Source organism: Eurosta solidaginis, chromosome 3, assembly GCF_040869045.1.
Source record: "Eurosta solidaginis isolate ZX-2024a chromosome 3, ASM4086904v1, whole genome shotgun sequence".
NCBI classification, from domain to species: domain Eukaryota; kingdom Metazoa; phylum Arthropoda; class Insecta; order Diptera; family Tephritidae; genus Eurosta; species Eurosta solidaginis.
Genome location: NC_090321.1, coordinates 96,545,919 through 96,560,439, shown reverse-complemented (window position 1 = coordinate 96,560,439; position 14,521 = coordinate 96,545,919). Strand labels below are relative to the sequence as shown.

Genomic DNA, 14,521 nt, shown 5'->3' with positions numbered 1-14,521 from the left:
CCAATGGTAACATTCGCATCCGACCACCTGCCCATACTTATTTCGCTCGAGCGTACCGGCGAATTCATCGTCACTGAAAAACGCACTTTCATAAACTTCAAAAAAGGAAAGTGGGAAGAATATAAATCTTTTACAGACAACCGCTTTGCTGCCCTCCCTATCCCGATTGATGCCCGCCAAGGGGAGCGTGCCTTCCGCAAGTTCATTGAATCCGCCTCGGCACGTTTCATTCCCGCCGGGAGAATTCCCGAAATCCGGCCCACTTCCCGGCGGAGGCCGCAAACTTAGCGAGAGAACGTGAGCTTATAAGACAGCTTGATCCAGGCGACCCCCAAATAAGGGATATAAACCAACGCATCAGATTGCTTGTGGATGAACACAAGCGGGCGAAATGGGAGGAGCACCTAAGAGGTTATAACCTCTCTACCGGTGTGGGTAAACTTTGGTCCACCGTAAAGTCCCTATCGAATCCGACTAAGCACAAAGACAAAGTTTCCATCGCCTTTGGCGACAAAATGCTGTCGGATGCGAAAAAATGCGCGAGCGCTTTCTGCCGACAATATATAATGCATCCTACGGTCGACAAAGATAGACGGAGGGCCAATAGACACGCACATAAACGCGTCACCAATCACCGTCACCGCTAAAGAGGTTGAAGACCCCATTTTTCGTGCTAAACCATCCAAAGCAGTAGCCTCAGATGGCATAGCCATGCCGATGCTTAAAAGCCTAGGGAAAGAGGGTTTCAAATATTTAGCGCATGTCTTCAACCTTTCTCTTTCCACCTTTGTCATACCCGAGAAATGGAAAATAGCCAAGGTGGTCCCGCTACTAAAGCCTGGGAAACCAGCTAACATAGGTGAGTCGTATCGTCCGATATCTCTCCTATCGCCAGTGGCAAAGACGCTTGAAGCCATTTTGCTCCCTTATTTCCAAGCAAATTTGCAGCTAGCCCCTCATCAGCATGGTTTCAGAAAACTCCATAGCACTACCACCGCGCTAAATGACATTAGCACCCAGATAAATTGCGGTTTAAATAAATACCCCCACCATAGAACAGTACTCGTAGCGCTAGACCTATCAAAAGCTTTTGATACGGTCAACCATGGCTCGTTACTGCAAGACCTGGAAGGGTCTACCCTTCCCCCATGTCTGAAAAGGTGGACCGCAAATTATCTGGGTGGTCGGCAGGCATCGGTGCAATTTTGAAACGAAACATCAAAAGCAAGGAGAATTAAATAAGGGGACCACAGGGTGACGTCCTATCCCCACTTTTGTTTAATTTCTACATATCTAAGGTACCTTCACCACTGGAAGGAGTCACAATCGTTTCCTACGCCGATGACTGCACAATAATGGCCACAGGCCCAGGCCCAAAGATCGATGCGCTATGCTATAAAATAAACGGCTACCTCCCAGATCTCTCCAGCTTTTCGCCTCGCGAAACCTGGCATTATCACCGACTAAATCTTACGTGACCTTATTTACAACATGGACGTCCCAAATGTCGACCATTTTGAACATCCACGTCGATGGCACTACTCTACCGACTGTCCTACACCCCAAAATCTTGGGTGTGACGTTTGATCAGGATCTACATTTTGGTGAGCACGCAGCCGCAATTGTTTCGAGAATTCAGAGCCGTAACAAAATCCTCAAATCCCTCGCTGGCAGTACCTGGGGTAAAGATAAAGAAACGCTCATGACTACATACAATGCAATTAGCCAGCCGATTACGTGCTACGCGTCACCCATATGGTCGCCTTATACCAAAATACTGCTCTCAGAATCGCCACGGGCTGTCTTCTTATGTCCCCGAACACCATCTGCATAATGAGGCGAGAATACTCCCCATCAGGGAGAGAAATGAGATGCTGACCAAACAGTTCCTGTTGAATACCCAGAAACCGGGGCATCCCAACAGACATCTGATTGATGAAACAGCACCGCCTAGGGGCTTAAGGAGTCATTTCCGTAAGCATTTTGAGGAAATACGGCACCTGAGAACCCAGCCGTATGAAGTGAAAAAACTCAAGCAGGTCCTTGGTGAACTCCATAAACAGGCGTCGGACCTTTATTCCGGGGATTGCCCGGTAAATCCAGTACTTAAAGAAAAGTACCCAAAACTCGCGGAAGAGGAACGCATATTCCCCAGGGAAACGCGTGTCACTCTTGCTCAATTTCGTTCTGGATACTGTAACAGGTTTAACTCTTACCTATCCAGAATCAACCCCGACATACAAAATGTATGCCCCGCTTGCAATGTGTCCCCACACCAACCATCTCTTTAATTGTAATGTGGAACCAACTCCTCTAACACCCCTTTCCTTATGGTCCACCCCTGTTGAAACGGCAAGTTTCCTTGGACTCCCGTTAGAGGATATTGATGACAATTTTTGATCGGTCGCGGCTATTAGGTGGGGCGAACATTGCTACAACAACAACAACAACAGGAAGGAGAGAAAAAGGATCGATATGCTAGTTGCAGATGTGCGAGGGTACAGAAGCTGGAAGCTGTAAGACGCGTGTTTGTGGTGGGAAGAATATAACTGGAATGGACCACTGAGAGTATCTTGCTGTTTCTACTGGTTGTTAATGCCATGATACTGAAGTAGCCAATTGGCACAACCGCTAAAATAATGGGAAGAAGACTGCGACATTGCACTGCGATTTTTAAAATTGTACCCGCGTTAGTTTCATATAGTTTGCAGTAGCAGGTATTCAATATTGGCTATACAGATTCCATACCTGCTGAAGAAAAAATACAAAAGAATAGGATAACGTGTGCGGAATAAAATACGAATGGCTGTTGTAACAGTAACTGAAAATACATTTACTATTCACAAAACTTAATTTTTAAATAGGTTTATATCTAAGCCTTTGGCTTATTTCACAAAAAAATGTGTGACCCGAAGCTGTCGGCTTTCCTTAAATTCTCAGAGCTTTGCGCGTTGCCTCTTTATTCGTAAGTTTCTTTTTGATTTTTAAAATAAAATTTTTGGGCTTAAATACATTCCCATATATTTTTCTTTTTAAATTGGCCCAAAAGATCTCGATCTGCCGACACCAAATTCGGCCAGAACTTTGTGTCCTCATTCCTAGACACCTCTCCATAAATCTTTTATTTTTTCTCGTAAACATTAGGAATTACTGCCAAACAAGTTTAAAAGGAGACGTGCTCGCTGATTGCAACAGCAAAATTATTTATGGAAGCTTAGTTTCGGTTCTTTGCACAAGCCTGCTATGGGGTTTGTTAGCAAGAAGTTTCAAATTATATGTATAGCGTCCACTTAGTATCATCCCCGGTGAAATAACTATAAGCATCCATAATCCAAATTAGGATTGAATTTTTTTACTATATTTTTTGGTAAAATGAGAGCAAGCGAAGTCTTATGCTCTTCTTTTTCTTTTCTGAAACCTTTGGATCCATCATTTTTGCGCACTTTATTACTTCCGTGTCCTATAAACATACATATATGTACATCTTCACTACTTTATCATCCACTTCATATTTTTGTGCTAGACTTCGATACGACCCCTGATTTCACTTTGGAAATTGACTCCTTCTTTTCTGCTCTGTAGTGCCCATATTTTCCGGAACCATGTTTTCTTTCAAAAGTTTTCCCGTTACTTACATACGATATTGTCTTATATCAAACACTTTTCTTGAACATCTATGAAAAAATAATAAAAACTTAATTTTTTCGTTTGTTCGGGTTTTCAAGTAACAATTTTCATAAAAATTTTCTCCGTTAAGCTACTTGCAATTGCATTATGGTGGATGTGTTATATATACAAATCGGATTTTTTGCGTACTTATTATATGATATTATTGTTTGCTGTAAGAAATTTTTTAGCGATTTTTGAAAAGTGTTCGTATTGTAACGAATTCTGGGTAATTCCTATATGCGCCTTCTGCTAATGTTCGAATCGCTGAGCTCGAATAAATAACCCCAATATTCAATATTGCGGAATGGTCTTTATTTGGCCTACTTTGGAAATAGTACAATTATACTTCAATATCACGTACTTCACAAAAGCCTGTTTAAATCAAACTAATTAGTTATTCCTCAGCTTGCCCTGCTTTTATACTCTCTGTTGCTTCGTTCGCACATTTCTCCTAAGGTCTAGACGTTTCACCTTCTAGAACCGTAGTATCTCCTGCTTGGTTATTTAGTTATATGCGTGTGTCTACATATGTGTATGTGAGATAATATCTTTGCTTTATGTATGTGTAAATGGTGACTGATGTGTTCATGTACACAAGTGTGGCTTCCTTTAATGTTTTTGTTGTTGTGATTATTTACTAACATAGTGCATAGCATAGTGATGCTAATATTCGCCCTAGCATTCTATTTCATTCCGCATAGTGTAAGCAAACCAGTTTCCGGGCAGAACACGGGTACTTTACACCTTTTCCAGTTTAATTTCAGAAAATTATAATTCACTTTAAGAAAGTTACAATTCAAGTTCAGAATTTCCAATTAAAATTCAGAAAATTTAAAATTCATGTTCAGAAATTTTCAATTCAAGTTTAGAATTTCCAATTAAAGCTCACGAATTTATAGTTTAAGTTCAGTAAATTTCATTGCAAGTTCAGAAAATTACAATTCAAGCTCAGAAAGTATGTCACGTATTTTTTCCTTCATCCAATGACTAAGATATGTCCACTTACACATTCTACGGAGCGTCCATACTCCTGCAAATAACGTGTAGGTACTGTGTGCATAGATCTTCGTACTATATGTCAAAAATAAGCAATTTTGGCCGTTTAGTAACAAATTATGGCAGATTTCCCTGTTTCGCGGTAACTGACAGCGATTGGGAGCACCATGGGCGGTGAAGTCTTCCTCCACCTGCGTCTTGCAACTCTGTGAGGGTCTCTCCTTTCGACTGCTTCCAAACTGCGGTGTCGACTGAAGTACTTTCTTGACCGGAGCGTCCTCATTGTTGTAAAGAGTTATCCCCTGTTCGATTTCTAAGCTCGGTATATACATACCTTGGAGAAAACACATATCCAATCCACCAATTCGGCAACATTGTCAACGAAGCATCAACACTTCCGCAAGGAAGGTATAAGTATTACACATAATTGTAATAAATTTTGTAAAAATAACACCCTACTTATAAATTTCTGCATTTGAATTGTAATTTTCTGAGCTTGAAATGTAATTTTCTAATTTTTAGTTAATTTCTGAACTTGAATTGAAATTCTCTGAACTTTAATTGAAAATTTTTAAGTATATAATTGTTTAAGTAACTTAAACTATGAGCATTTTTCTTTTGCTTGTTTCATTAGCCATTGAGTGCGTTTGTAATTCTCAACTGGTTAGTGAAATATTCTAAAGACATAGTTTAAAATTTATATCCCAAAGCGGGGTTTTTCAAAGCAAAATAAGTTGGCTCAACCTGCAGCCAATACCTTAGAGCCCCCAATGCTTGCCTCCAATGACAAGGTGTAACAGGTGCACAGTCCACTTAAATAACAAGTAATATAATAACAAAAAAAAAAAAACTATTCGCCCGTCGAATCACCAAAACTTAGACAATAATATTAAATGAAAGTCGTGTGCAAAATTGTATAAACATAAGTTGTAAGCGGTGAGCGGTGTTTCTAAATATTGCAAAACGTTCTAATCATAGATCTTTTTCAGTTTATTATTAGTATATTTGGTTTTGGAATTCTCTAATTATTAAATTTTCCTTAATTACCCACAAGTGCTGAAGATAAAAAAACTTGGAGCTATTCGACTTAGGGTTATGCCCAGGGTTGCCGCTAATTTAAATTTTTAGTAACCAGAATTTTCCCAAAAAGTAACCATAAGTGGAAAATGGTAACCAAACCGAAAAAGCTTGCGTTGTTGCTGGCAGCATTGATATTTATTATATTTTAGCGTACATATAACGTAAACACACTTAGAAAAAAATTAAGAATTTCATTTTTTTACATAAAATTTGATAAAACAGAAACATAAAATCATGTTATTACACAAGCTGTGTGTATGAGTATGAAAAATTATTTTTTAACATTAGAAGTAATTACATACCTAAATATGTAATGAGATCAAAAGTAAATGCAATTACAAATAATAATTATTTTCATTTTCTTTTGGACACAACTCTTTTGATGGTATTATGCTGTTTATAGTTTTAAAATCTAGATTGCTTCTTAGCAGGCCTCTCCCAATCCATCCAAACAAACCGATAATAACCAGCGATGACAAGAATTTGGCAAAGGTCTATACTTAGATATGCGGTAACAAATATCTATAGATGGCAGTGTCGCCGCTTTAAATAGATGCTACACCATAGAATTTTAATTCAAATATGCCTTAATATATCAAAATCACTCTACATGTTACTTGTTGCAAAATAAAGCTCGAAAATATAATTTATAGGTATCAAAGTGGACAGTTTAAATGGTAACCAAAATATGCAAGCGGTAACCACGTAACAAAACGAAATTTTGGTAACTAAATTTGCTTAGGCATAAGGCAAATCCTGTTACAAATTGGAATGAGTTATACTTATATTTAGAAGGCAAGACTCTGGCGACCCTCATGGGAGGAGGGGATGGGATGATCTATCAGGTTCAATGTGGTCATACCAAATTTTTTTCAATGGTGCTAGTTTCCGGAACGTGCAAGATTAATATCTGGCAAAGGACCCCCGACTTCGATAACACTCCCCAAAATCTTCGAGTAGTATCTTTGTTGATGCAAGATAAAAAAAAATAAAGGAAGGTTCCCTCATAATTAATTATTATGTTCCAAAATTGATAGAAATCTTCGTAAAAATTGCAGTGTATACATCACCTTTAGAAGTTAACAAATTTATTGGAAAAACTTCATTACGCAGAATGCTAAAAAATTTACATTTACATAAATTGGCATTCATACTGGCAACCAATTCTTATATTTCTTTTTGCTTCTTCTTCTTTCAGGTAAGACACGAAAGAATTGCACTACAAAATAAAAATCATTTTTTCTATATCATTTTTAAGTTGCGATGGGTAAGTTAAATTCAAGTGAATATAGATTCGCATTTAACGCCAAGTACGGGATATGCAGCTAGTTTGCAACGACGTTACTCATCAGCCGCGTATGTAATTTTTCTTTGTTTTACAGCGGTGCCAGTGAAACAATAAATAAATACAATATTTTGTATATGGAATATTTATTTCAAAGTATTCAGTTGATTGTTAAAATCACAACAAATAATGTTTATTTAGCTTATCGCCAACAAACGAAACAACAATAGTTATTAGGGACGTTACGCGGTTGAGACTTCCATTCCGAAATGTGGGAACATCTGCTCTGGTGTTATTATGAAACATTAATAACACAGTGCTACTGCTTCCAGCACAAAACTTAACATGTTAACACTTCAACACTCCGCCATTACTCCTTCCATAGTTTTTTAATCCAGAAATTAAAAAGACGATAAAAGCCTGTTGCATACACAGCGAATTCCTGTTACCTTCTGAAAAACTGTAAAAAAGTGTTGGAAAAAGAAATAATGCAATTTCAAAGTGACAGTATGAAATATTTCTTAATTTATAAGGACTAACATCTTCTTAGGCACCAAACTAAAAACCATACAGGATTCTGTACGCAAGTTAATACTAAACTCTCCTAACTGGAATATAAGTTTATTTAGAAAATGTCAACATTTTTTTAAGAAGGACGTTTTAACCTATTGACAATTTTTTTACGAGTAATTCTGTATAGACACGACTTCAATATTGTTATTTTTTCATTGTAGCCTCTCATAATAGTTTTTGAAAAATAAAAATATTACATTTTTTTCGCACAAAAACACTGCTTTTTTCGAGAAAATCTGTAGTATTTATTCCAAATTTGGTTGTCTATAAAAAATAATTTTGGATTTATCATTTCATAGCATTACACTTTTTTTGAGGAGCCCGATTCTAAATTGTTCTTTTCTTTAGTATACATAGTTGGGTATGATTAACCCATATATCCCTAAATGTGTGTTATTTCAATTCATGTTCCGCTAAAGTCACTCCTCTAAATAAATATGTAATTGAACTGTGTTCCAACTACACCTGCAGCTTAATCATCAGCAACAAGTCGAAACGGCGTAGGACAGTACAACAACAACCAGGTAGGCTACTTTAATCGCAATGGCTTTCCCGTATTGTTAAGGGAAAGAGGTGAGAGCAAAAAAAAAAAAAAAAAGAAGTATAAAGCAACTACGACCAGTGGCGAGTTTCATAATCCAATCAATTTGAGGAGAAAAAGAAAAGCAAATTGAAATAGTAAAAAAACCGAAATAAGGATGCCTTCAACCAATTTAAAATGCAAACAAATGGTTTAAATAACAAAACAATGCAATTTTAGACACATATATCTACAAATCTAGTGCCGTGGAAATGGAAATCACAAGAAATATAAAAATAAAGCTGGAATGGCTGCCAGTTGAAGTTATGTATAATAATCACAGCTATACGATTACAAGGGGGAGTTCAAGCTAGGGTCTAGACAATTTGACAGAAAGCTGTGTAACGGATGACCAGTAAACGATGACGAAGGCTGCCAAGCGATTCAAATGAAATTAAATCAAACTGGACTGCGTGGTAAATTTAATGTAAAACTGACACACAAAAAAAATTTTTCTTCAAAAGCTCGAATGCTGGTCAGACGAACATAAGGACTAGCAATCCCCGCCACCACCAGAAACAAATTTAAAAATGCAAAAGATAACACAACGGAAGGAGCGCTGTTGAATAAGAGACAATTAATAATAAAACTTGATAACCTTTGGAACTTAAGCGTCGTTTAACCACAATATGGGTCAGAATTATAATAAGAAATGTTTAAGCTCAGTATCAGCCAAAACATAGATGCATGGTTTTACAAACTAAAATTTAGCTGTCTTTAGCTGAAAGTACAATACAGGTACTTGTTTTTACGAATCAATATTGAATTAAGAAGTGTCAATATCATACCATTAATACAACAATAAATTGTGAAAAGATTAAGTCCCGTTTCTGAGTTGGCAAGGGAGGGCACTGCTCTCGATAAATCGACGGAAGATATCCCAATCCGTTTGGAAGAAATCAAAAGCAGACAGGGTTTGCATATTATGATCCATTAATCAGGAAGGGCGTGGAAGGGAATGCACGGCTGCAAGCTTTTGTGCAAAGCCTACGATATCTGATCTACAAAAGTGCTCATAGCAATAAAGAGAGAATATTTAAGGGTCACGATGGGCATATTAACTGGACACTGCCTTCTGGCTTCAGACGCATATAAATAAGCTTCGTCAATAATATAAGATATGGGATACGTGGCCTGGAGGAAGAAACGGTTGGGCACGTGCTAAGTTCACGTCTTCCGCTCGCTAGGTTAAGCTTCCAGCTACTAGGTGCGGCTGAGGTGCCAGATCTCGAGGCAGCTATTGAGCCAGGTCTTAAAAAACTTCTTGTATTTGCCAAGAGGTGGAGACAGTTCAAAACATAAGTCCTGGTACCTAACTAAGGGTTATCCGCTTGGCCTTCAAACAAATTCTGGTAACAGTATGGACACATTCAGTCCATGTGAGGTATTTATTGACCGGCCAGTTTAACCTGACCTTACTTTAGTCCCGTCAAGATATGCAGGAAAATTTTCCCCAATATTTTCTATTTTAAAACGGAATGTCGACTTATAATGCAATCTACAATTGCTATGAAGAAATCATGTCTTCCTTTCTTTACTTTTCTGTTCGTTACTGCAGAGCAAATTTAGAGCTCCTTATTCTCATGCATAAACATATTCATTATTCATTTTACACACTATATATAGTACATATATATATATATATGAAGTAGTATATGGCAGGGGAAAGTTTTTAAAATAGCCTTTATTTGAAGTTTTTCCAAGATAATATTTATCATAAAAACTTCCTCGCTTAGACTTCCTAAGAGCTAATATATGATGGAAGACATCTACAATAAATGGGATGCTCGCTTAAGAAAATTTTATGAAAAACGAAAATGTGCAAACCACTCTACTACTGTGCAAAAACACCACTTTTTTATGAGAGATTTCATTCAATAATAGTTAAAGAAAAACGTGTGTAAAAACATTTCAGACTGACTCCTTTATACAAAATAATCAGGTGTTAAGACTGCCCTTCAGCGTGGACAACGCTATGTTAATAAACGGACAACAGTCAACTTACGAAAGCAGACAGGTTACTGGACACGTTTCATATGTTATTGTTATTTTTATGGCAACATAGCAAAAAAAGAACGAAAACATATGTACATATGGATGTGTTTTGTGGCATGCGGCATGTGGCGCACCCCAAAATGATATTGCAACAACAAACGAGTAGCTTAAGTGTTGTGGACAGAATTAAAGTGATAATAAACGAGAAAATACTTACAGAGGAAAAACTGAATGAAATTAATGAAAGAAAAATCAGAGAATTGATTTTCGGTTTAAATGCCACTTTCTACTGTTATTTCACTTAAGTTATTTTTAACTATGTAACTATAAGAGTTTATAAAACTTATTCCTTTTGATTTTATCGCTTTCTTTTAGTAGCCTCTCAGGGTCAAAATGATAACAAGCAGAGGTTTACTAAAATTACTTTTCTAAAGATTTTCCATATAAAATAATAATATTATACACATAACTTACCGAAGAGTTTCATCTCTTTCAACTTGGACTTGATTGAAATCGGCACTAAAAAAATGTATGCTTAACTAAAAACATTGACAACTAATGAAGTCTTAGATCGCGTGAAATGGAAATATACAAATATCCTTAGAAATGATTTTAATAATCGGGGATTGCCCATATTGCTTTTTTAAATGTATGAAAACATTTATTTGAAGCAATTTTTTTAATTTTATAATTTATTTTTTAATAATTTGGGAAAAATTTAAACAACGTGACATCAGGACGGACAAGGCGATAGCTGTTTCGATTATACCTTGTAAATCTCTTCAAAGCCTTTTCTCCCGGGAGTGGGAGTCGAACTCGCACTCCTACGATAGTTGAAATGGTTATAAACGCATTCAGCTACGTCATGCCTTAGTTGTTGTAAAGTTTTTCTCAATTGCCTTCTTTTTGCATATTTTAATCTTTTACACATTGCCATACTTCGTATGCAATTATGTGTTAAAGCTATGCTTGGTACGGCGGTTTTCAAAGAAACTTTGGTTTTGTTGCTGTTTTTGTTCTATTTATAGAACTACAACGAATTAACCAATTTTGTCTGTTTGTATGATTTTAATAATCGGGGATTGCCCATATTGCTTTTTTAAATGTATGAAAACATTTATTTGAAGCAATTTTTTTAATTTTATAATTTATTTTTTAATAATTTGGGAAAAATTTTCCTTAGAAATAGTTGTAAGTGATTATTTTGTTTTTGATACATTTTTTAGATATAATCAATTATAATTTATGTATTTTTGCAATGGCTATTTATAAATTTTCAAAATTTATCAACAACATCTCTGTGTTAAAGGTCTTATTTTGCGCTGCTTTTTGATTAGTGCATATAAAGGAAGTTTTTGAAATTTGTTTTATTTCCATTAAATTTTCCATTCGTGCTGCATTGTCTCGGTGCTTTGAGCTATGTTCGAAATGAAGTTTGTAGCTCAATGGAAAGTTTCTTAAAAAAATAACAGAAGATGACCCCCTCGCACAAATTTTTTTAATACCTTGATCCGTTCGCCTCTAGCCGAAATTTATATAATTGGTACTGTACTCCTTTTGGCCTCTGAAATGCTTTTAAACCTTCAAGTCGCTTGCTTGTCGGAAAAATTCTTAAAATTGATCTAGAAATTCTTAATCACATGTTATTTCCTAATTATCTCAAACAGTGCCTAGCGGAATTTTTTCTCCGTTTGTTTTATTGTATAGGTGCTAACTCAATGAGAAGTCTCAAAAAAATCGATCACGAAATCCCCTAGTTTGGTATCGAATTTCTAAAAATCATGCCAGGGACGCCACCTAAAGAAGAGTGTCTCAAAAATTTATCGTTACAGCTCATCCGATCCGTACGACTTTTTTGAATATCGGGACGCTATCGAAACTTTTTCAAACACTGTTACTTTTTTATTTCCAGCTCGCCGGGAAGCTGCAAAAATCCGATATAAAGTTTCCAAATCTCGTATTAATGTTTTAATTATATCTACCAGTGACCCACCTAACGGAAATTTCTTTTCTTGCATTGTGCCCTGAACCAAGTGTAAGGTTTTTAGTTAGTTAAAACACGACGATACTAAAGTTCACTAAATATTTCGATTCTTGCCCAATGAAGAATATTGCTTTTGAAAAGAGCTTTAAGCTACAGGGATGTTACTCAAAAAGCGATTTAAAGATCTTAGGGTCGATTTCACCAACTCGACTTAGGCTAAAACTTAGTTGCAACTTAAGTTAGCCCAGATTTGAGGCAAAGTTTTTTTTTCGGTTTCACCAACTTAGGTACTAAGCTCATGTGATATACAAAAACCCTATCACCTGTTTTATAGTAGTAGTATTTTTGGCTACGTTTTAATTTCACGCCACCCAGTGAATTCCCGCAATAGCGGGGTTGCTATATTTTCCGACGGCTCTTAATGTTGTATGCATCTTCATATTATCTCGACCGTACGCCACACTGCGAATTTTTCCCATTTTCTGCATTTTCTCGTATTTTCTCGGTGCCGGAAACTAAGTTTAAGATTTCAAGTTACTAGGTAGATGAGAAGTTACTTAAAGTCGATGGCAAGATTGGCCCTGTTCTATACAGATTATCTGAATTTTAACAAATATTTTAAACCCTGCAACATTTGGAAAATTCCTGAATATTGCAATACCATTTCAAGTTATGTTGGGAAATTACTGAAAATTTCCTAAACTCGCTCACAAAACTTCAAAGTTCGGACGAGTTTTTCAAATATAACGCTCCAAGCGCCACCTAGCGACAGTTCTTGCACAACCACAGGTTTTTGAAATATCTTCCAAGTTTTATCTTCCAAGGTTATTTTACTTACCGAAAAATCAAAAGTTGTTTTCGAAGTTCTCGATATCCCATTGGGATGAGAGCTATCAGCCGATTTTGAAATCGTTTCTTAAAATAAACATCCGCCACTAATGAGGTCATCAGCGAAAGATTTAAACGTAATACGGAACATGAGCGGACCTCCATTTTCCACAAGTTGAAAAGGGAATTCGAGCATTGATACGTCTTTTATATCTGATATATAACAAGTGAGAATTTGTATTACTGTGGTTGGTAAAAACTAATTTATTCTGTTGCTGGGAGAACCCGGACCCGTTTAATAAATATTTATATTCAAATTTCCTGGTTTCCAACATCAGCGATCGAACCCAAAACCTTAAACACGTTAATCAATTACTTATCCACTAAATATATCCCGGTAATACATAAAAAGTTTACGTTAAATAACTTATTTTTATTTATTTTGATCTGGTGTAAGACTGGTTTATTTCGTGATATAGCAATGGAAATTTCCGAAGACATGTCCACGTTTCAAAAACCATTTACTTGTATAGAAAAAAGGCATTTCGACTAGTTAAGCTTGTAAGATTTTGCCTTAAAACTAGTGTGAACTAGTTTGCAGCTAGTTGCCTTGATTTCAGGATATTTTTATACACATATGTACATATTTAAGAAGAGATAAATCGCATGCCATCAATTTCATTCCATCACAATATTTTATATTTTTTAAGCATCGATATTTTTGATTGAATAACGTAAAAACTTTTATTATAGCTTCTATAATTAAACATAAAATCGAAATAGTTCGAAATTTTAATTTTTTGCACAGCTGTAATATTTTACGTTCAATAACATGGAATATCAAACGTGTTGCAAATAAATAAAAAATCACATATTTACATATGAAAGGCATAACTGAGTCTAACAAAAAGAGCTAACCAACAGTTATACATTTGATTAATCAAAATTAATTGAAATCAATCAAGTGCACAGATAAAACACATAAAGTGGATAAATGGCTTAATATAAGAGCAGTTACAAAAAACTATAATATTTTTAAACTTTTGGGGTCATATACATACATATGTATTAGAGCGGGTCAAATTGTATGGATGGATTTTTGGCATAAGGAGTATAGCAAAAACGTAATCTACATATGATTCTAAGAAAAATTGCTGAATATAGCATAGCTCTAAGTCCGATTTCGACTCCCCCACTTTTGCAAAATAGATAGTTTGCCATATGAATGTGGGGTTTGACCAAGAATCTTCATAGCTTCTGATAGAATTATAGAAAAAATATCATATTGGGCTTACTTTAAAGGCATTTTACGTACATTTCAGAATCTGTATTAATATCTATAGTGTTTTTGAATTTTAGTAGCGATATCAGGCTTAAATTATGAGAAATTAGCCGAAAATGAATTTCTAACTAATATGTTATCATTTTAAGTTCAGAATATTTCCAACAACTTTCACTCAGACAGTTTTTCTTTTTTCGACTTCGTTTTAGTAGAAAAAAATTTAAAAAAAAAACCTATATTTTCAAGTAA

At 35.8% G+C, this 14,521-nt stretch overlaps 1 protein-coding gene across 1 annotated transcript in view; it reads left to right on the top strand.

Annotated features, from left to right (window-relative positions):
• LOC137244194 (matrix metalloproteinase-2-like) overlaps window positions 1–11,056 on the top strand; it is an 830,051-nt gene extending 818,995 nt beyond the window's left edge. The window contains exon 4 of the mRNA XM_067772841.1: window positions 6,944–11,056. Within this exon, the coding sequence (XP_067628942.1) occupies window positions 6,944–6,947 (4 nt within the window). The 3' untranslated portion in view covers window positions 6,948–11,056. The remainder of the gene's footprint in view (window positions 1–6,943) is intronic.
• The last annotated feature ends 3,465 nt before the right edge of the window (window positions 11,057–14,521 follow it).